Raw genomic sequence first — 22,888 nt, 5'->3', positions numbered from 1 at the left:
TCTCACTCATCATTATTCACCATTCATTCAGGATTATCCATAATCATGGTAGCACCCACAATAATGTAGAAGTGTTTAGAAACATTACATTCTTATTTACAATAAAAGTGACTCCAAAATGAAACAATACATTATTTACCATGCATTTCTATTCGGCACAAAATAATCTGAAACACAGCCAAAACAAACAGAAAATACATCCAACAGAGTTGCAAGCTTGATGTAGTCATTGCATGCTGTGAATATGGGACCAAATACTTAACTTTTTACTACTTTAATACACGTAAGTGAATTTGTCCCAATACTTTTGGACTCCTAAAATGGGGAACTACATACAAAAAGTGCTATAATTTCTGAACGGTTCACCTGATATGGATGAAAATACCCTCAAATTTAAACTGACAGTCTGCACTTTAACCTCACAGTCATTTAAAATCCAAAGTGCTGGAGTACAGAGCCAAAACAACAACAAAATGTGTCATTGTCCCAATACTTTTGGAGCTCACTGTATTACCCCTACCACTCCAGTATCCCTGCACATTGTAAATATGGTATTGGCACTGACCCTGTTTATAGCTTACTTACTTTCTCGTGTTCTTATTTCTAGTTCTCGTCTGTTTTTACTCTAAATGTTTATAATACTACTGATATTGATTACTGCATTGTTGGGAAAGAGCTTGCAAGAAAGGCATTTCACTGTACTTATGCACGTGACAATAGAACATGAACATTGAAAACTTCAAACAAGAAATTACAAAACCGTCAATATCTACTGGGATAAGTGAGTAACAGGAGGCAAAAGTTCTGATTGGAATCCGGCCAGAGCCTTTTATCCAGAGCTCATGTGCCCCCCTCGTCCTCGCTGGCAACGAGCCCCAGCTCCCTGTCCTTGTGCTGGGGTCGCTCTCTACCCAGCTCCCTCTGGATACGCTCTAACTCACTCAACTGTACATGCACACACTGAAGGTGCAGGGCCCATCTCTGACGGAGCTGTCTGAAAGGAAACGGGTTCATGTCGCTGAATGCAATGGTCGTCAGTCTCCTGTGGAGGGAAGGAAAAAGCAGTGTGTGATTTGTATGTACGGGTTGTATATTTTGACACATATGTTGTCCAGTCACACACTATAAGTATGTAGAAGTATTTTCAGTCCTGTTGACAAGTGTTGACAAATTGGTGGGAATTGTATTAAATGGTGCTGGGGAGAAGAAAACTGTCTCACTAACCAGGTTCCCATCCAACCATTTCATGCGGCTGAATAACCTGACGCATGAAATAAGTAATGACAGGCCTGATGGAAACAGTACATTTGTGGGTAAAATGTCCTAACAAAATACGCTACACAAGGGTGGATAATTTTTTTGTCTGTGAAATTGATTGTGACAATTGCAGTGGAAACACCTTTATGCGCAAATATTGACATAACAACCATCATATCGAACTAAACATAGAGTCACGCGTTTATATGTTGCGTTGTAGGCCTACCACCACATGGAAAAGCATCAAGAGTTTATAGGCAGATGAAATATGGTGGTTAAGTGCACGTAATCATGCAAATTTCCAATAAATAGACTGTAGGCATTTTTTTTTTTATGCTGGGGACATAATCGGTGCTTGGCTGCCAATTATTAAATACAATTATCTTGCTCATTCATATATTGTAGTGTTCTCACTCTACGCTGTACTCCCAAGGAGTGTATGTTGAGTTAAACAGCCAGCTAAACTCTTATCGGCACTTAAGTCCTTCAGGTCCTGCAGGTGACATGGCAGGTGACATGTTTAATGCAGAAAAGTGTGAAACTGCAAATACATAAATATAACAATCTATGTACAGCAATTCAATAAACATAAAGTTCACTTTGTAAGCTAAGCTAGACTGAGCTAATGAAAATAAACACAATGATAACACCTCTAATGGCTATGCTAGGTGTCCATGCAAATATTTTGCAATTGCTAGTGATTTCCAAACACATAGCAGCTCGCCTGAACACTGCAAGGTATTGTGTACAACTGAGTTTGTCACATTCTTCTTCTATGGTAAAAACAGGAAGTGAAATTACAATGGTAATTACAACAATCACCAATAGGTGGGGACAAACTGAAACAAATCTATTAAAAGGTTCCAATACATTCCCTGCCTGGCATCTTTTAAGATACGACTTCTAAAATATACGCAACATGCAACAATTTCAAAGATTTTACTGAGTTACAGTTCATAAGGAAATCAGTCAATTGAAATAAATTCCTTAGGCCCTATTCTATGGATTTCACATGACTGGGAATACAGATATGCATCTGTTGGTCACAGATACCTTTAAAAAAAAGTAGGGGCGTGGATCAGAAAACCAGTCAGTATCTGGTGTGCAGCCCGACATCTCATTTGCATAGAGTTGATCAGGCTGTTGATTGTGGTCTGTGGAATGTTGTCCCACTCTTCTTCAATGGCTGTGTGAAGTTGCTGGGTATTGGTGGGAACTGGAAAACACTGTCGTACATGTTGATCCAGTGTATCCCAAACATGCTCAATGGGTGACATGTCTGGTGAGTATGCAGGCCATGGAAGAACTGGGACATTTTCAGCTTCCAGGAATTATCATGCTGAAACATGAGGTGATGGCAGCCGATGAATGGCACGACAATGGGCCTCAGGATCTCGTCACGGTACCTTTGTGGATTCAAATTGCCATCGTTAAAATGCAATTGTTTTCTTTGTCTGTAGCTTATGCCTGCCCATACCATAACCCCACCGCCAGCATGGGGCACTCTGTTCACAACGTCGAGATCAGCAAACTGCTCACCCAGATGACGCCATAAATGCTGTCTGCCATCTGCCCGGTACAGTTGAAACCGGGATTCATCTATGAAGAGCACACTTCTCCAGTGTGCCACTGGCCATCAAAGGTGAGCACTGAAGATGGTTACAATGCCGAACTGCAGTCAGGTCAAGACCCTGGTGAAGACGACAAGCACGCACATGAGCTTCCCTGAGATGGTTTCTGACAGTTTGTGCAGAAATTCTTCGGTTGTGCAAAACCAGTTTCATCAGCTGTCTGGGTGGCTGGTCTCAGACAATCCCGCAGGTGAAGAAGCCGGATGTGGAGGTCCTGGGCTGGTGTGGTAACACATGGTCTGTGGTTGCGAGGCCAGTTGGACGTACTGGCGGCATCTTATGGTAGAGAAATGAACATTCAATTCTCTGGCAACAGCTCTGGTGGACATTCCTGCAGTCAGCATGCCAATTGCACGCTCAACTTTAGACATCTTTGACATTGTGTGGTGTTACAAAACTGTACATTAGAGTGGCCTTTTATTGTCCCCAGCACAAGGTGCGCCTGTGTAATGCTGTTTAATCAGCTTCTTGGTATGCCACACCTGTAAGGTGGTTGGATTATCTTGGCAAAGGAGAAATGCTCACTAACAGGGATGTAAACAAATGTGTGCACAAAATGTAAGAAATAAGATTTTTGTACAAATGGAAAATTTCAAGGATCTTTTATTTCAGCTCATGAAACATGGGACCAACACTTTACATGTTGCGTTTATATTTTTGTTCAGTATACACAGGGGCAATACCAAAATACGGGATCTAATGATTCGGTCTCTTCGTGGTAAAATCTTCAGAGCTAAGATGGTTGTATGGCCCATATACTGTACATAACATTCTGTTTGTGGCAAGAATTTTGTTAAATAATTAAATTATTGTAAGTTTTGAATCAAACGTTGTTTTGTGTTCAAGTTCATAAACCATGTGCCACAGAATCGGCACATCGAAAAATGTGCAACCTGAATTGCGCCGTAGTAAAACTGATATATATATTTTTTTATAACCGTTTTTTGTTGCCAATTTTGGTCTTTAATAAAGGGCAAAAAGTTACCTTCTCCCCGTTCCACTTGCCCCCTCCATTTTTATGGTAATGCTGCAATCAGTTGGTTGTCATTCTGGATAGAGCAAACATTTCCATATACCGTATGTTTGTTAACTGCACATAACTGACATAACTCCACCTTTCCTATTCAGAATACCATTAAAGAGATTTTTTATTTTCTATTAATTAGTATATTTGAAATTAACCATATTATTTGTTGTAATATTTGCTCTGTCTTTTCTGGAGGATGAAACTGGAATTGCAAGCAGCTTTGTATGGCTTGTTTTAGAAAGGGGCGCTATTTTGAAAACGTTTTTTTCGATGAACTGAAAGTGAGAGGTTGTAATCTGGATAAATGGAAAAAGGCAATATTTGAACAAGAGATGAGCCATTCCTACCAATCTACTGGAGAACCAGTTCAGGTTTAAGTATAACTTTTGTATGACTGATGATTTTAGTGGTAGAGGTTTAATGCTTTAATATTTAATAACTATAGTCCCCTGAACTCATATTCATTATGTATGCCATTCCAAATAAAATGAAATACAGTGAGAGAAAAAAGTACCGTGATGAGATCCTGAGGCCCATTGCTAGGCCCATATTTTTTAAAGGTATCTGTGACCAACAGATGCATATCTGTATTGCCAGTCATGTGAAATCCATAGATTAGGGCCTAATGAATTGATCTCAATTGACAGATTTCCTCATATGAACTGGAACTCAGTAATATCTTTGAAATTGTTGCATGTAGCTTTTATATTTTTGTTCAGTATAGTTACTGACACAGTCCTGAAGTGTACAATTGTTTTACAAATATTACAAACAAAATAAATAAATGTTTTACTCCACAAAGTTAGTTAAACAATGGAAGAATTCTATATATTTTCTGTAAGTATTACAGAATCGTAATCGCACAAAGCCTATTATTTGGCAGGGAATACTATTTGTAGATCAGTGACTGCCCCTAATTGACCCATTTTTTGCTACAACTTCTGAGTCTGTTGGAGAGGATCAGCTTGAGCAAAGAGAGGTGTAGAATCACTGCGAAATAATAGGCTTAGTGCAATTATGATTAGCAGACCTACACCAAATATGGTGGATAAATGAAGATAGTTCACTCAGGCTGTTTACCATTGGGGGAAAAAATTCACAAATGTTGAATAAAATAAAATGTAAACTTTGCAGATTGTCCGTGGTGTTGGTAGAAATTTGAGACAAAATATCCACAGGAAAGTATTATTAAACCGACTTCCAAACGCAGGTCTGTGTGTGGCAATCAATATGTGTTTTGCTCATGACCGAAGGCACATGCACAAGACGGAAGTACAAGCACACGAACCATGCATACTAACCGAAGTCTTGAAGGTGTTTACATGGTTTTGCGCATGTGTCAGGTGATAGAAATGTCAACTTCAGTACCGGTGCTCTAAAAAGTTGGGTAAACAATACTTTCCTGTGGATATTTTAACTCAAATGACGAGCAGCTGATGGACCAACACCATGGACAATTGGCAGAGTAAGTTCAAATATAATTGTATTCAACATTCCGGTTTGTAGAGGACCTGAGAGGACCATTTCTAGAACCAAACACTGTCATGTTCCAGACGGTGTATTTAGACATTCACCATCTGGTCCCCAGGCAAAGTTCCGGTCAACTTAACTGGGTTTGTCTCCCATAGACACCAATGCAATAGGGTTTCAAGTAGTTACCACAGCCGCAAAGTCAAAATATTGTATTGGTCTTAATTTAAGGTTAGGCATAAGGTTAGCAGTGTGGTTAGGGTTAGCTATAAAATCAGATTTTAAGAAACTAAATTGTAGAAATAGGCAGGGTTTATGACTTTGTGGATGTGGTATCAATGGTCTAATCGCTTCCTCTTCTGTCTCTGCCTACACCTCCCCTGGCTTAAAGGCGCTGCATGGTCAAGCTGACCTCTGCATTGGCCGTGCAGCATTTACGGTGATACGGTCTCTGCAGAAGTCAGGGCACTCATACTTCTTGCGCTTCGCGAGCAGCGCAGAGCTTTTGAGCAGAGCTGTTGTGAAGGAAGTTGTTAAGGAAGTGAGTTTGTGTTTATACAGGACCTCCCACCCCCCACCTACCGTCAACCAATCATGTCAATGCGGAGCTATACGTAGGCACACAGCGATGTGGTACAGAGCTCAATTTGGCCTCTGCATGCCACCGGGGCTCCGCAATTGCGTCAAACCCTCCATACGGAGCCTCCGACCACATTTTCAGATCAAGCATAAATTGGCTTTTTGATCCCTTCACCAAAGACACACACACAACCAGACATTGATTGATTGATTGGAGACAGCGTGTCAAATAAAGAACATTTCTGAGGATTTTCTACCTGCAGCAAACCTAGTGAATCATGCTGGAAATACCGGTAAAATCAAAGTGCCTCAGTAAAAGCCCCAAAATAATGGCTCTACTTATAAATACTACACAATCTCAAGTCAGGTCTTGTAAATGTTATGCAGCAGCACGTACCTTTATCATCAAGCACTTCTCTTGTTCTGAACTCTGCCTCCATACTTTGGTTAGCTGGTAGATCTCTGCATTCAAGTAAGTATTCTGAGTCTTGTAGGTCTCAATGTCGTCCTTGGGGAGGGAGAGAGAATGTTCATATAATGCCTTCAGTACATCTATAAAGTGTATTTCAAGTTTACAGAGGTTGCTCCTGAATTATTGTTTGATGTACTGTTATTATTGTAGGAACTATTTCACAACTGAAAAAACATCAGAGACTCCCCTCCATCTTCCAGAATGTGTGTGTATGTGTGCGCTGGCAATAGTTATTTGATGCTGCATAAACATTGCAAAGGCAGGTTTGATTGAATACGGGCTTCACTCTACTAAGAGATGTCCATCTTTATCATCCCGATATTGGTCATTTAAGTAGAAGCCTTTAACTAAAGTGACTTACTCTAGCTCAGAGATGGGCTACTCCAGTCCTCGGGCCTGATTGGTGTCACACTTTTCCCCCAGCCCTACAGCTAACGGTTAGTGCTAAAAGGGATCCTTGGGACATCCATACCATAAACCCAAACCTTAACCAATAACCCTTACCTTAACCGTTTTACATTTCAACTTCAATGGGGTAACGTCAGAGTTGGACTGTCCCAAAGATCCCGCTTAGACTTTTCCTATAGCTAACACACTTGATTAAACTAATTGCATAAAGTGAAGACCATGATTAGTTGATTATTGGAATCAGGTGTGTTAGCAGGGGCTGGGGTAAAAGTATGTCACCAATCAGGCCCCCGAGGACTGGAGTTGCCCATCCCTGCTCTAGCTAGTCCACTGAGCCATTGAAACCTTCATCACCTTAAGATTCCTAATCTCCTGTCTCAGCTGCTCCTGCGTTTCAGTGACGGTCCAACCGTGGACGGGGCTTCGCTGGGGGTCTGCCAAACACTCAGCCACCTGTTGGGACAGACGGAGGACCAACTCTCTCTCAGCCTGGTTTCTCTCAGCCAGTAGCCGGATGTGATCCTGAGACTCGGCCACACAGTCGTGCCGCAGCAGTGGTATCACCTGCAGGCCATACGAATGATCTGTGTTGCACTTGCCATGATTCCATGGTTGTGAGTGGGAACTCTTCCCTTCGCCCTCCGACCTCAGGGACTCTACTGCAGGAGTCAATTTTTCCTGCTGGGCCACCTCCAGGGCCTTCTGCAACAGAGTTACTAGATCCTAAAAGGAAGTGACATCAGAGATTACAGGGACAGGCTTAGACGTGACACCCAGCCGGTGGTCGCTATAGCACATTGTGTCAACAGTTGTCGCAGTGTGTTCGAAGCTTAAGACTTATCTTATTAACATGATCTTGGGTAAAATATTTGACATGGACCTCAGAGAAATATTGGGCTATATAGATGTGTTTGATTTATAATTGAGGTTAGCTTTATTTACTGATACAGAAATATTCCAGGACTGTTATTCCAGACCTTACCTTCTGGGCCTTGACCTGGTCTGCCAGACTGAGCACTTCCTGTTGAAGATGGGCAGTGTCTGCAGGCTCTTCCTGCTGTGGACTAGTAGTCTTGTCTGTGGGGGTAGAAGGGGAGCCCTCACTGCTTAGGGAGCTCTGGTGTTCCTTTGGTGCCTCTACCTCCTGGACACACTGTCTTGCTGGCCCAGAGGACTCAATATTTATTTTTGGAGCTGTACAAAGATAAAATGGTTTTCAATTACTTTAAAAATATACTGTTAATTACAGAGGTGGCCTCTGCCATATTGCTTTCACCTATCCAGTCCTTTCATATCTGTGAACACTCAAAAAGGTGGATCAGGTGGCCTAGGAGAGACCTCACGGGATTTGTCCTGGTCAAAATATGGAGGGGCCTGGATATCTTTGAGTGGCAGGAACGGGTCCCAGAGTTCCTCCCAGTTGAGGCCGTGGCTGAGCTCCTGGGAGGAGCGGCTCCGGTGTACGTTTTCCCTACTACAACCACAGACGGACATAAACATACAGTAAATAAGCACACACCAACTCTTTTAGTCTGTACATTTGTGTACAAAGACTCAAATGACAGTAACACAAGTTTATATTTGGGGTTATGATGGGGTAAGACAGTTGTACTTTGCTCATGAGGTATTTCTAAATGATTTTCTTCAAGAATCAATGGGTAGATATAAGTGTCTGCTAAATGGCATATTATATTATTATTATTATTATAGATATCATTACTTTTATGTAGGTCTGTCCTTTAATGATGTTCTTGTCTATTAATGTTCTTTATTATGTAATGTTTTACGTTTTGTGTGGATCCCAAGAAGAGTAACTGCTGCATTAGCAACAGCTAATGGGGATCTTAATAAAATACTAAATTGAGATATTTCCTCACAATCTAAAAAGCTATGTGAATTTATAGAGTGAACAAACACCAATTCTGTTTAGTGTGTGTGTGTGTGTTTGCAGATGTATGAAAATGGTTAATATTTGTGTATACTGACTGAATTCATGTCCGAGGATGTCTGAGAAGGACGTCACTCAGTGTGGTGTATTGTCGTAGTGCGTGGTGACTGGTGACCTTTCCCAGCTTTCCAGAAATGTTCCGATGATGCCACCTCTTCAACTGGAGCTGCTTCAGCCAGTATATCATAGACTCGCAATTCACAGCCTGAAATTCAAGACAGGTTTTGAGAATGACCTCAAGTAGAACCTCATATGACCAGAGGGCGACATTTTACTTTCAAATAAAAATATTTTCTAAGCACATTTGCAGTGAGAAGAAACACTAAAAGACACAAAACCTCACACTATGGGGATGTCTATCTAATACAGCATTACAGGTTTAATGGAGTTGAGGCCCTTTGATTCTCTTTACTGTTTTAGAGCATGATTCTTTGCAGTATTGAATCTATTGAAAAATGAATACTTTAAAAAAGTTGGGGGGAATGATGCCTATGTAAGGTGTCCTGCTGAGGGTGATTTGCATTGAACTCAGTTAGGACATTGAATTATGCATCTCATAGCAAGGTGGTAGGAAGGTGTGGGTGTGTCCACTTTCTTCTTGTCATTGGTTGTACATAGGTAGACAGCTGTGACCTTAGACTTCCTAGAGGCACTTCCCCCTTTCCCACAGATGAAACACCACTAGTATGTTTCAGCACCAACAGCCATGACCACAACCCCACTGTACTCCCACAGACTTACTTCATGGGACTGCTGACCTGCACTTCATCAGACTTTGCACACTCAATGGAAAGACTCTAAAATTCTAAATACATTTAATCTTGATGTACTGGTGCCATTTGTGGAATTTAAAGTATTGAATGGGGACTTACACCATTTGTGGAGGAATGTAACTGTTTTTGTGATGTTTATTAAATACAAAAATACAGTTATGGGAAGCACAAATGTTGTGCTTCCCCATGACTGTAATTTTGTATTTGAATGTGTATATGTTTGGGTATAATGTGTATATATACAGTTGAAGTCGGAAGTTTACATACACCTTAGCCAAATACATTTAAACTCTTAGGTCAGTTACGATCACCACTTTATTTTTAGAATGGGAAATGTCAGAATAATAGTAGAGAGAATGATTTATTTCAGCTTTTATTTCTTTCATCACATTCCCAGTGGGTCAGAAGTTTACATACACTCAATTAGTATTTGGTAGCATTGCCTTTAAATTGTTTAACTTGGGTCAAATGTAGCCTTCCACAAGCTTCCCACAATAAGTTGGGTGAATTTTAGCCCATTCCTCCTGACAGAGCTGGTGTAACTGAGTCAGGTTTGTAGGCCTCCTTGCTCGCACACGCCTTTTCAGTTCTGCCCACACATTTTCTATAGGATTGAGGTCAGGGCTGTGTAATGGCCACTCCAATACCTTGACTTTGTTGTCCTTAAGCCATTTTGCCACACCTTTGGAAGAATGCTTGGGGTCATTGTCCATTTAGAAGAACCATTTGCGACCAAGCTTTAACTTCCTGACTGATGTCTTGAGATGTTGCTTCAATATATATCCATATAATTTTCCTTCCTCATGATGCCATCTATTTTGTGAAGTGCACCAGTCCCTCCTGCAGCAAAGCACCCCCACAGCATGATGCTGCCGCCCCTGTGCTTCACGGTGGGATGGTGTTCTTTGGCTTGCAAGCCACCCCCTCTTCCCTCCAAACATAACGATGGTCATTATGGCCAAACAGTTCTATTTTTGTTTAATCAGACCAGAGGACATTTCTCCAAAAAGTACGAACTTTGTCCCCATGTGCAGTTGCAAACCGTAGTCTGGCTTTTTTATGGCGGTTTTGGAGCAGTGGCTTCTTCCTTGCTGAGCGGCCTTTCAGGTTATATCGATATAGGACTCGTTTTACTGTGGATATAGATACTTTTGTACTTGTTTCCTCCAGCATCTTCACAAGGTCCTTTGCTGTTGTTCTGGGATTGATTTGCACTTTTCGCACCAAAGTACGTTCATCTCTAGGAGACAGAACGCGTCTCCTTCCTGAGCGGTATGACGGCTGTGTGGTCCCATGGTGTTTATACTTGCGTACTATTGTTTGTACAGATGAACGTGGTACCTTCAGGAACTAGACTTGTGGAGTTCTACACATTTTTTTCTGAGGTCTTGGCTGATTTCTTTTGATTTTCTCATGATGTCAAGCAAAGAGGCACTGTGTTTGAACGTAGGCCTTGAAATACATCCACAGGTACACCTCCAATTGACTCAAATTACGTCAATTAGCCTATCAGAAGCTTCTAAAGCCATGACATCATTTTCAGGAATTTTCCAAGCTGTTTAAAGGCACAGTCAACTTAGTGTATGTACACTTCTGACCCACTGGAATTGTGATACAGTGAATTATAAGTGAAATAATCTGTCTGGAAACAATTGTTGGAAAAATTACTTGTGTCATGCACAAAGTAGATGTCCTAACCAACTTGCCAAATCTATAGTTTGTTAACAAGAAATTTGTGGATGGTTGAAAAACAAGTTTTAATGACTCCAACCTAAGTGTATGAAACTTCCGACTTCAACTATATGTTGTACAGTGGGGGAAAAAAGTATTTAGTCAGCCACCAATTGTGCAAGTACTCCCACTTAAAAAGATGAGAGAGGCCTGTAATTGTCATCATAGGTACACGTCAACTATGACAGACAAAATGAGAAAAAAAAATCCAGAAAATCACATTTTAGGATCTTTAATGAATTTATTTGCAAATTATGGTGGAAAATAAGTATTTGGTCAATAACAAAAATGTCTCAATACTTTGTTATATACCCTTTGTTGGCAATGACACAGGTCAAACGTTTTCTGTAAGTCTTCACAAGGTTTTCACACACTGTTGCTGGTATTTTGGCCCATTCCTCCATGCAGATCTCCTCTAGAGCAGTGATGTTTTGGGGCTGTCGCTGGGCAACACGGACTTTCAACTCCCTCCAAAGATTTTCTATGGGGTTGAGATCTGGAGACTGGCTAGGCCACTCCAGGACCTTGAAATGCTTCTTCCGAAGCCACTCCTTCATTGCCCGGGCGGTGTGTTTGGGATCATTGTCATGCTGAAAGACCCAGCCATGTTTCATCTTCAATGCCCTTGCTGATGGAAGGAGGTTTTCACTCAAAATTTCACGATACATGGATCAGTCGTCCTGGTCCCTTTGCTGTATATACAGGGCACATTTGTAAAAGAAACCTAGGTCTCAATATGTTTTCCCTGAAGAAAAAAAAATGTTTTGTTATTACAGCCTGAATTTCAAATGGAGTAAATGTAGATTTTAATGTCAAAGTGGAATTATGTTTTTGAATTTTTACAAATTAATTCCAAATTAAAAGCTGGAATGTCTTGAGTCAATAAGTATTCAATCCCTCTGTTATGGTAAGCCTAAATAAGTTCAGGAGTAAAAATGTGCTTAACAAGTTGCATCGATTCAATGTGTGTGCAATAATAGTAACATTTGTATTTATTAGGGATACCCATGATTTTTTTATGACTACCTCATCTCTGTACCCCACACATACAATTATCTGTAAGGTCCCTCAGTCGAGCAGTGAATTTAAAACAGAGATTCAACCACAAAGACCAGGGAGGTTTTTGGTAGATGGGTAAAACAAAAAAAATGACATTGAATATCCCTTTGAGCATGGTGAAGTAATGAATTACACTTTGGATAGTGTATCAATACACCCAGTAGTGCATCAATACACACAAAGATACAGGCGCCCTTCCTAACTCAGTTGCTGGAGAGGAAGGAACCGCTCAGGGATTTCACACTGAGGCCAATCGTGACTTTAAAACAGTTTTATTTGCCCATATATAAAGTCTGTTATGACCGAGTATACTTTTTAGAAGAATGTCTTCGGTGGGGTAATTGGTATTACTGAAAATAAATACAAAAACTTTAGCAGCCATGCCATTCTTAAGAGGTTTATTCTACCTGTAAAATTTATTGGAAGATTATTCCATTTAATTAGATCTGCTTTCATATTGTTGATTAATGGAATAAAGTTATCTTTATATATTTGTTGTTTGTTGTCACTTATTAAGCATCCTAAGCATTTAATATTTTATGTGGTCCACTTAAAGGATTGCTGTAGATCGTGAGTTATTTTTTTTTAAATTTCATATTGCCATTATATGAATACTTTCTGAAGGCACATGTTGCGCTTGGGCAAGTTTACCTTGAGGGTTAAGGTGCGCTCGGGCGTTTGAATGTAGAAGGTCCCCTGGTCTGCCTGCGGTAGGTCTCCAAGTATGGCGTTGGACAGGTCAATCCATCCCAGTGGATTCACGTCCTGGGCACACTTGTAGTAGACCAGCTGACACTCATTCTCCTTGTATATGAACCAGAGGGACCTCCAGACCTTCAGTGGCCCGCTCATTTTGTCCAGATAACCGCATAACATGGTGGCACCAGATACCACTGGGCTCTGCTTTCTGGGCTCAGTGGGCAAACTGTCCCCGTCTTTGTTTAGAAAGGCAATGTCATTCATTCCGTCCCTGCCTGCTTTCTCCACCGCAAATCAAATCAAATTGTATTTGTCACATGCGGCAAATACAACAGGTGTAGTACACCTTACCGTGAAATGCTTACTTACAAGCCCTTAACCAACAATGCAGTTTTAAGAAAACTAAGAGTTAAGAATATATTTACTAAATAAAATAAAGTAAAAAAAAGTTTAAACAAAATGAAGAGTAACACAATAAAATAACGGCACAATGGCGCCAATGTCCAGTCAATGTTCAAGTTTCACAGGTTTCTTCAAGTTTAAGCTGCCCCTAGGCACAAAAGGTGCCTTGATCTGAAGGAGAGTTTTCAATAGTAACTTCAATTCAACACAGAAAAATACATAAGGGCATGTACAAATTAGTTACAATTTATACATAAATATTCACTTGATCAAACAAGACTCATGAACACTTACACAGATAAATATATCATACTTGACAAAGGTTACCAAAACCTCTTTTAAACTGCTAGTGGAGTCCAACTGACGTCTTCATGTATTGAAACTCTTCCCAAAGTCAGGTCTCTTTTAAGAAGCTACAGGGTGTGTGAGGTTATTTTTAAAAGGTTGCATCCAGAGTTTTAGGTTACCAAACTGTAGTGCACATGTACAAATCTAAACATTGCTACTATATATACCATTCCACCACTGCCATATGCCTACTACCAATATGTTTGTACTGTGATATGTACATTTCTAGTAGGGTTAATTAAATAAAGTAAAATACTTACTCAATTACTTTTGGCACTGGACATTGACAAATCTTCTCATACTTCTGGGGGGAACCAAGTTGACCTCAAATGTGGACGAAGCCAACATACTACTGCATCTCATGCACATACAGTAAGGTCCATAATTATTGGCACCCTTGATAAAGATGAGCAAAAAAGACTGTATAAAATAAATAATACAAATACTGAGCTATATTGTATGCACAAAAAATATGGAAATTATATTAATTTAAACTAATACAATTTCTCAGAGGAAGAGATTTTGTTTAACAAGTTTTAAAAAAAGACATATATAGTGGTAAACATTATTGGCACCCCTGTTTTCAATACTCTAGCATCCTCTCCTTGTGAGGATGACACTGAATGTTTTATGAGATTGGAGAACACATTGGATGGATCTTAGACATTCCTCCATACATAATTCCAGATCCTTGATATCCTTCATCTGCGCTTATGCACTGCCCTCTTCAATTCAAACCACATGTTTTCAATGGGGTTCAAGTCCAGAGACAGGCAGAGGCAACCAGGTTCTGGACTAAAATGTCCTGGTACTCAGGGCCGGATTAATTAATGGGTATGAAGGGCATGTGCCCTGGGGAGGTCAGGGCCCCAAATGCTCTAAACTAACTGATGAGAGTTATTGTCGCCTGAACTAAAAACGTGAAATGAAAAAGTTTTCGTTTTCTTGTTGGGCCCACTTGGAGTTCGGGGCCCCCTGGGAGATCGGAGCCCCTGGGAGTTTGGGGTCCCCTGGGAGGTTTGCTCTGAACTAACTATTGAGAGTTATTGTTGCCTGAAATAAAAACACTTCAAATGAAAGAGGTATTTTTATTGTGGGATAAGCTAACTTGCTTGCAGGTAAACTGTCCTGGTAGCCAGGACAACGTTTTCAGAAAATGTAGACAGAAACAAATATCATCCTCGGTTCTTGGATCTGAATCAACTTGACCCCAAAGAAAAAAGCAAGAAAAAAGACTGCTCATGACCAATCCAGAAACCGGATAAACATTGGAATTAAGGTGTCACGAATTGAAAGGTTGGAAGAGTGCGCCTTGAAATGGCCACCGTTCTCATGGTCTGGTAGGTAAGTGTTGGATTGTGTTTTTAGCTACTAACCTTAGTGTATTCAATGTTCAAGCTAGCTAACACGGCTACATAGCTAGCTAACATCTTCTGTATTCGGACTGTTTTGTACTCAAATGAATCTAACAACAGCTACATCATGTACAGTGGGGAGAACAAGTATTTGATACACTGCCGATTTTGCAGGTTTTCCTACTTACAAAGCATGTAGAGGTCTGTAATTTTTATCATAGGTACACATCAACTGTGAGAGACGGAATCTAAAACAAAAATCCAGAAAATCACATTGTATGATTTTTTAAGTAATTAATTTGCATTTTATTGCATGACATAAGTATTTGATCACCCTACCAACCAGTAAGAATTCCGGCTCTGCAGACCTGTTAGTTTTTTCTTTAAGAAGCCCTCCTGTTCTCCACTCATTACCTGTATTAACTGCACCTGTTTGAACTCGTTACCTGTATAAAAGACACCTGTCCACACACTCAATCAAACAGACTCCAACCTCTCCACAATGGCCAAGACCAGAGAGCTGTGTAAGGACATCAGGGATAAAATTGTAGACCTGCACAAGGCTGGGATGGGCTACAGGACAATAGGCAAGCAGCTTGGTGAGAAGGCAACAACTGTTGGCACAATTATTAGAAAATGGAAGAAGTTCAAGATGACGGTCAATCACCCTCGGTCTGGGGCTCCATGCAAGATCTCACCTCGTGGGCGTCAATGATCATGAGGAAGGTGAGGGATCAGCCCAGAACTACATGGCAGGACCTGGTCAATGACCTGAAGAGAGCTGGGACCACAGTCTCAAAGAAAACCATTAGTAACACACTATGCCGTCATGGATTAAAATCCTGCAGCGCACGCAAGGTCCCCCTGCTCAAGCCAGCGTATGTCCAGGCCCATCTGAAGTTTGCCAATGACCATCTGGATGATCCAGAGGAGGAATGGGAGAAGGTCATGTGGTCTGATGAGACAAAAATAGAGCTTTTTGGTCTAAACTCCACTTGCCGTGTTTGGAGGAAGAAGAAGGATGAGTACAACCCCAAGAACACCATCCCAACCGTGAAGCATGGAGGTGGAAACATCATTCTTTGGGGATGCTTTTCTGCAAAGGGGACAGGATGACTGCACCGTATTGAGGGGAGGATGGATGGGGCCATGTATCGTGAGATCTTGGCCAACAACCTCCTTCCCTCAGTAAGAGCATTGAAGATGGGTCGTGGCTGGGTCTTCCAGCATGACAACGACCCGAAACACACAGCCAGGGCAACTAAGGAGTGGCTCCGTAAGAAGCATCTCAAGGTCCTGGAGTGGCCTAGCCAGTCTCCAGACCTGAACCCAATAGAAAATCTTTGGAGGGAGCTGAAAGTCTGTATTGCCCAGCGACAGCCCCGAAACCTGAAGGATCTGGAGAAGGTCTGTATGGAGGAGTGGGCCAAAATCCCTGCTGCAGTGTGTGCAAACCTGCTCAAGACCTACAGGAAACGTATGATCTCTGTAATTGCAAACAAAGGTTTCTGTACCAAATATTAAGTTCTGCTTTTCTGATGTATCAAATACTTTTTGTCATGCAATAAAATGCAAAATAATTACTTAATAATCATACAATGTGATTTTCTGGATTTTTGTTTTAGATTCCGTCTCTCACAGAAGTGTACCTATGATAAAAATTACAGACCTCTACATGCTTTGTAAGTAGGAAAACCTGCAAAATCGGCAGTGTATCAAATACTTGTTCTCCCCACTGTAGCTACACTGCATAAACCCCACAAGATGCCCAATGCCTTAATTTAAACTACCGAACGTTAGCTAGCTAAAGCTAGATATGTAAATTGTTGACATAATAGTGTTTGGTTTGTAGATGATAATTTTAGCTAGCTAGGTGGTCGACAGCATTTTCGGGCTCAGGACCATCCCAAAAAATGCATCCAGCTATACAATTCGATACAGTAATTTCACACAAAAATGTATTTCTCAGGGAGATACGGATGGAGAAATGTTGGTAGACTATGGATAAATCTAAAGGTGTAACATGTGTCATGCTAATGTAACCATCCTATTGATGGCCCATAGTCTTTTTTCCCCCATTGGCCTAACTCACGGGGCACCCGCTATAGGCCTCTTTGTCACACGGCAGCAATGCTCCTTTTCCTCACACAGCCCAGCCACCCTTTCCCTGCCCTTCTCCTGACAGATGACACTACAGCAGCATGCCTAGTCAATGTCGCCACTTATTTTTATATATTTATTGAGTTTATTATTTAAAGTTCGACTTTGGGAAAAAACTAAAAAAGAACAGCTTTAAACTCTATAACTGATCAATAACTGTTGGTCCTCTGTAGCTCAATTGGTAGAGCATGGCACTTGTAACGCCAGGGTAGTGGGTTTGATCCCCGGGACCACCCATACGTAAAAATGTATGTGCACATGACTGTAAGTCGCTTTGGATAAAAGCGTCTGCTAAATGGCATATTATTATTATTATTATCAATGCACCATCATACCAGGTCATTTAAAGGGAAACTTCACAAAAGTAGTTCACTGGGCCTTTCCTACTCCTGTATTAGCGGACCGATACAGCCATCTGCACCGCAGGGAGAAATGTCACAGCACCCCAACCCCCAAACATCTCCCCGCAGCTATAGATGAGAGGGTGTTTCAGACATAATTATGCACTATAGCTGTACTTTAGAATTTTCTTGTCGGGAGAGTTCAACCAATGATGTCATTGGTTGATTGAGCCTGCTGTATGACTTAAAAATGGATGGAGTCATGTTTTGTAGCCTTTGTGTTTTGCAGATTGCACCATTTACATTTTAGTCATTTAGCAGACGCTCTTACCCAGAGCGACTTACAGGAGCAATTAGGGTTAAGTGCCTTGCTCAAGGGCACATCAACAGATTTTTCACCTAGTCAGCTCAGGGATTAGAACCAGCAACCTTTCGGTTACTGGCACAACGCTCTTAACCACTAAGCTACCTGCCACCATCATGCAATCACAGGAGTAGATATGGCTATCCTTGTTCAATAGAGCCATTGGACTTGTCTCAACAATGTTCCTATCTGCCAGGATATTGCAGGATATCGAGGTTGACTCGTTTTCCCTGGCTTTCTATAGACTACAGCCTGATGGTAGCCATACTTTCTTGTTCCCACCCTCGAAGGCAGGATTTTCAAAACGGGGGCAGGACTAGTTTACAGGTATCCGAGACTGCAAAATAATAAGCTACAATGGCTGCTTCTGATGATTTCTCTTTCCAGGAAGATTATTTTTTTGATGTTATTTTATTTGTGCCGGAACACACTGAAGAGGAGTTGAGATGGCGAAAAAAATAATTGCGAGACCAGCAAGCAGCGGCAGCAGCCTAGACCAGCTGGACCAGGACTCAGGAGAGCAAATGACAAACGAGTAAGTTGTTTTGCTGTCGGTAGCTAGCTAGCAATATAAGCTATCTTTTAACCGAGGTAGTGTTGTTCAGTAGAGTACAATTTGGTGATTGATTCGGCCCTAATGGGGCTTGCAAGAACCACGACAAGCCAAGCTAGACAAGTTTAGCTAGCTAGCTAGCTAGCTGAGTTTGCTATATATAAAATGTACTGTAGTCTAATGCTATAGCTAACTAGCCTACACCATATTCTACACCATGCTGCAACAGTAGGAATACAGACTGTACACAACGATTGCCCATGAATGTGTAATAGCATTTTCGTCTTTCTATAACAGACAATACCGCCTGGATACAAATAAGTTAGTATTTGGATTTATTAAGGATCCTGGGGTCCAGCAACTTTAAGGCAGTTTTATAAAATGTTAAATATTACATGACATTACATTTCATAACACTTTTCACAACACATTAAGTGTGTTCCCTCAGGCCACTACTCTACTATCACATATCTACAAATCAAAATCCATGTGTACGTGTGTGTAAAGTGTGTGTCTTATCATGTGTATGTGTCTCAAGTGTTATCAAGTTGTTGACTCAAGAGATGTGAAAGGTCCCATAACAAACTCCTCTTGTATCAAAGTGACTCCGAACATCTTACTGCACCACCCAAACACACCATATGCAAGTATTCCCTTCGTAGAACTGTAGTATTTATTACAAGCGTTAATAGTTTATTTTTCTTCTTCTGTATATACTGTATGTCATACATTGCCATAACTGTTCCTGCATACTGCTGTGTAAACTCACCTCGGTCTCCAGATCAAATAAACTTTGTCTTGAATACAAGCCATGTGTATTTGTATTTGTATTTATTATGGAACCCCATCAGCTACTGCCAAGGCAGCAGCTACTCTTCCTGTGGTCCAGCAATATTAAGTCAGTTCATGCCATTTTAAAAACATTACAATACATTCACAGATTTCACAACACACTGTGTGCCCTAAGGCCCCTACTCCACCACTACCACATATCTACAGTACAAAATCCATGTGTACGTTTGTGTATAGTGCGTATGTTATCGTGTGTGTGTGTCTGCACGTGTCTGTGCCTATGTTTGTGTTGCTTCACAGTCCCCTTTGTTCCATGAGGTGTTTTTTTATCTGTTTTTTTTTATCACATTTTACTGCTTGCATCAGTTACTTGATGTGGAATAGAGTTCCATGTAGTCATGGCTCTATGTAGTACTGTGTGCGTCACATTGTCTGTTATTTGGTGACTGTGAAGAGACCTCTTGTGGCATATCTTGTGGGGTATGCATGGGTGTCCGAGCTATGCGTCAGTTGTTCAAACAGACAGCTCGGTGCATTCAACAATACCTCTCATAAATACAAGTAGTGATGAAGTCAATCTCCCCTTTAGTTTGAGCCAGGAGAGATTGACATGCATATTATTAATGTTAGCTCTCTGTGTACATCCAAGGGCCAGCTGTGCTGCCCTGTTCTGAGCCAAATGCAATTTTATTTTTTGTGGCACCTGACCCACGACTGAGCAGTAGTCCAGGTGCGGCAAAACTAGGGCCTATAGGACCTGCCTTGTTGATAGTGCTGTTAAAAAGGTAGAGTAGCGCGTTATTATGGACATACTTCTCTCCATCTTAGCTACTGTTGTATCAATATGTTTTAACCATGACAGTTTACAATCCAGGGTTACTCCAAGCAGTTTAGTCACCTCAACTTGCTCAATTTCCACATCATTTATTACAAGATTTAGTTGAGGTTTAGGGTTTAGTGAATGATTTGTCCAAAATACAATGCTTTTAGTTTTAGAAATATTTAGGTTTAACTTATTCCTTGCCACCCACTCTGAAACTAACTGCAACTCTTTAAGTATTGCAGTCATTTCAGTTGCTGTAGTAGCTGACATGTATAGTGTTGAGTCATCCGCATACATAGACACTCTGGCTTTACTCAAAGCCAGTGGCATGTCATTAGTAAAGATTGAAAAAAGTACTGGGCCTAGACAGCTGCCCTGGGGAATTCCTGATTCTACCGGGTTTTATGTTGGAGAGGCTTCCAATAAAGAACACCCTCTGTGTTCTGTTAGACAGGTAACTCTTTAACCACAATATAGCAGGGGGTGTAAAGCCATAACGCATACGTTTTTCCAGAAGCAGACTATGATCGATAATGTCAAAAGCCGCACCGAAGTCTAACAAAACAGCCCCCACAATCTTTTTATCATCAATTTCTCTCAGCCAATCATCATATATTTGTGTAAGTGATGTGCTTGTTGAATGTCCTTCCCTATACGCATGCTGACAATTTGTTGTCAATTTGTTTACTGTAAAATAGCATTGTATCTGTTCAAACACAATTTTTTCTAAAAGTTTACTAAAGGTTGGTAACAGGCTGATTGGTCGGCTATTTGAGCCAGTAAAGGGGGCTTTACTATTCTTAGGTAGTGGAATGACTTTTGCTTCCCTCCAAGCCTGGGGGCACATACATTCTAGTAGGCTTAAATTGAAAATATGCCAAATAGGAGTGGCAATATCGTCCGCTATTATCCTCAGTAATTGTCCATCCAAGTTGTCAGACCCCGGTTGCTTGTCATTGTTGATAGACAACAATAATTGTTTCACCTCTTACACACTCACTTTACGGAATTCAAAATTACAGTGCTTGTCTTTCATAATTTAGTCAGATATATTTGGATGTGTAGTGTCAGTGTTTGTTGCTGGAATGTCATGCCTAAATTTGCTAATCTTGCCAATTATAAAATTATTAAAGTAGTATCAGTTTGTTTTGTGATGAATGAGCCATCTGATTCAATGAATGATGGAGCTGAGTTTAACTTTTTTCCCAACATTTCATTTAAGGTGCTCCAAAGCTTTTTAGTATCATTCTTTGTCATTTAATCTTGTGTTTCATAATGTAGTTTCTTCTTCTTTTTATTCAGTTTAGTCACACGATTTCTCAATTTGCAGTAAGTTTGCCAATCGGTTGTGCAGCCAGACTTTATTTGCCATTCCTTTTGCCTCATCCCTCTCAACCATACAATTTCTAAATTCCTCATCAATCCACAGGGATTTAACAGTTTTTACAGTCATTTTCTAAATGGGTGTATTCTTATTAGTAACTGGAATAAGCAATTTCATAAATGTGTCAAGTGCAGTGTCTGTTTGCTCCTCATTACACACCACGGACCAAAAATATTCTTTACATCAACAACATGGGAATCACTACAAAACGTATTGTATGACCTCTTATTATTAGGCCCAGCCTTTGGAACTTTGGTTTTCCTAGATATGACTACTGTTTTGTGATCACTACATCCGATGGATCTGGATACTGCTTTCAAGCAAATTTCTGCAGCATTTGTAAAGATGTGATCAATACATGTTGATGATTTAATTCCTGTGCTGTTTGTAACTACCCTGGTAGGTTAATTGATAACCTGAACCAGGTTGCAGGCACTGGTTACAGTTTGAAGCTTTTTCTTGAGTGGGCAGCTTGATGAAAGCCAGTCAATATTTAAATCCCCAGAAAATATACTGTACCTCTCTGTTGATATAACATACATTATCAAGCATTTCACACATTATCCAGATACTGACTGTTAGCACTTGGTGGTCTATAGCAGCTTCCCACCAGAATGGGCTTTAGGTGAGGCAGATGCACCTGTAGCCATATTACTTCAACAGTATTTCACATGAGATCCTCTCTAATCTTTGCAGGAATGTCGTTCTGAATATAAACAGCAACACCTCCACCATTGGCATTTCTATATTTTCTGTAAATGTTATAACCTTGTTTTGCTACCACTGTATCATCAAAGGTATTACAGTGGCTTTCAAAAGTATTCACCCCCCTTGGCATTTTTCCTATTACAACCTGGAATTGAAATTGATTTTTGGGGGGTTTGTATCATTTGATTGACACAACATGCCTACCACTTTGAAGATGCAAAATATTTTTTATTGTGAAACAAACAAGAAATAAGACCCCAAAAAAGAAAACTTGAGCGTGCATAACTATTCACCCCCCCCAAAGTCAATACTTTGTAGAGCCACCTTTTGCAGCAATTACAGCTGCAAGTCTCTTGAGGTATGTCTCTATAAGCTTGGCATATCTAGCCACTGGGATTTTTGCCCATTCTTCAAGGCAAAACTGCTCCAGCTCCTTCAAGCTGGATGGGTTCCGCTGGTGTACAGCAATCTTTAAGTCATACCACAGGTTCTCAATTGGATTGAGGCCTGGGCTTTGACTAGGCCATTCCAAGACATTTAAATGTTTCCCCTTAAACCACTCGAGTGTTGCTTTAGCAGTATGCTTAGGGTCATTGTCCTGCTG

General features: G+C 40.7%; 1 protein-coding gene across 1 annotated transcript; it reads right to left on the bottom strand.

Annotated features, from left to right (window-relative positions):
* Positions 1 to 544: 544 nt before the first annotated feature.
* LOC121576060 (TBC1 domain family member 2A) lies at positions 545 to 13,419 on the bottom strand. The gene is made up of 6 exons (XM_041889352.2): positions 13,007 to 13,419; positions 8,188 to 8,997; positions 7,827 to 8,038; positions 7,199 to 7,567; positions 6,362 to 6,472; positions 545 to 1,042 (listed from the first exon to the last, which is right to left on the bottom strand). Exons 2-6 carry the CDS (start codon positions 8,342 to 8,344, stop codon positions 938 to 940), a joined length of 954 nt encoding a protein of 317 aa, XP_041745286.1. The 5' UTR covers positions 8,345 to 8,997; positions 13,007 to 13,419; the 3' UTR covers positions 545 to 937.
* Positions 13,420 to 22,888: the final 9,469 nt, after the last annotated feature.

This window comes from Coregonus clupeaformis, unplaced genomic scaffold, assembly GCF_020615455.1.
Source record: "Coregonus clupeaformis isolate EN_2021a unplaced genomic scaffold, ASM2061545v1 scaf0198, whole genome shotgun sequence".
NCBI lineage: Eukaryota > Metazoa > Chordata > Actinopteri > Salmoniformes > Salmonidae > Coregonus > Coregonus clupeaformis.
Note: the sequence above shows the minus strand (reverse complement) of the source record. Positions and strands in the feature narration are given on the sequence as shown.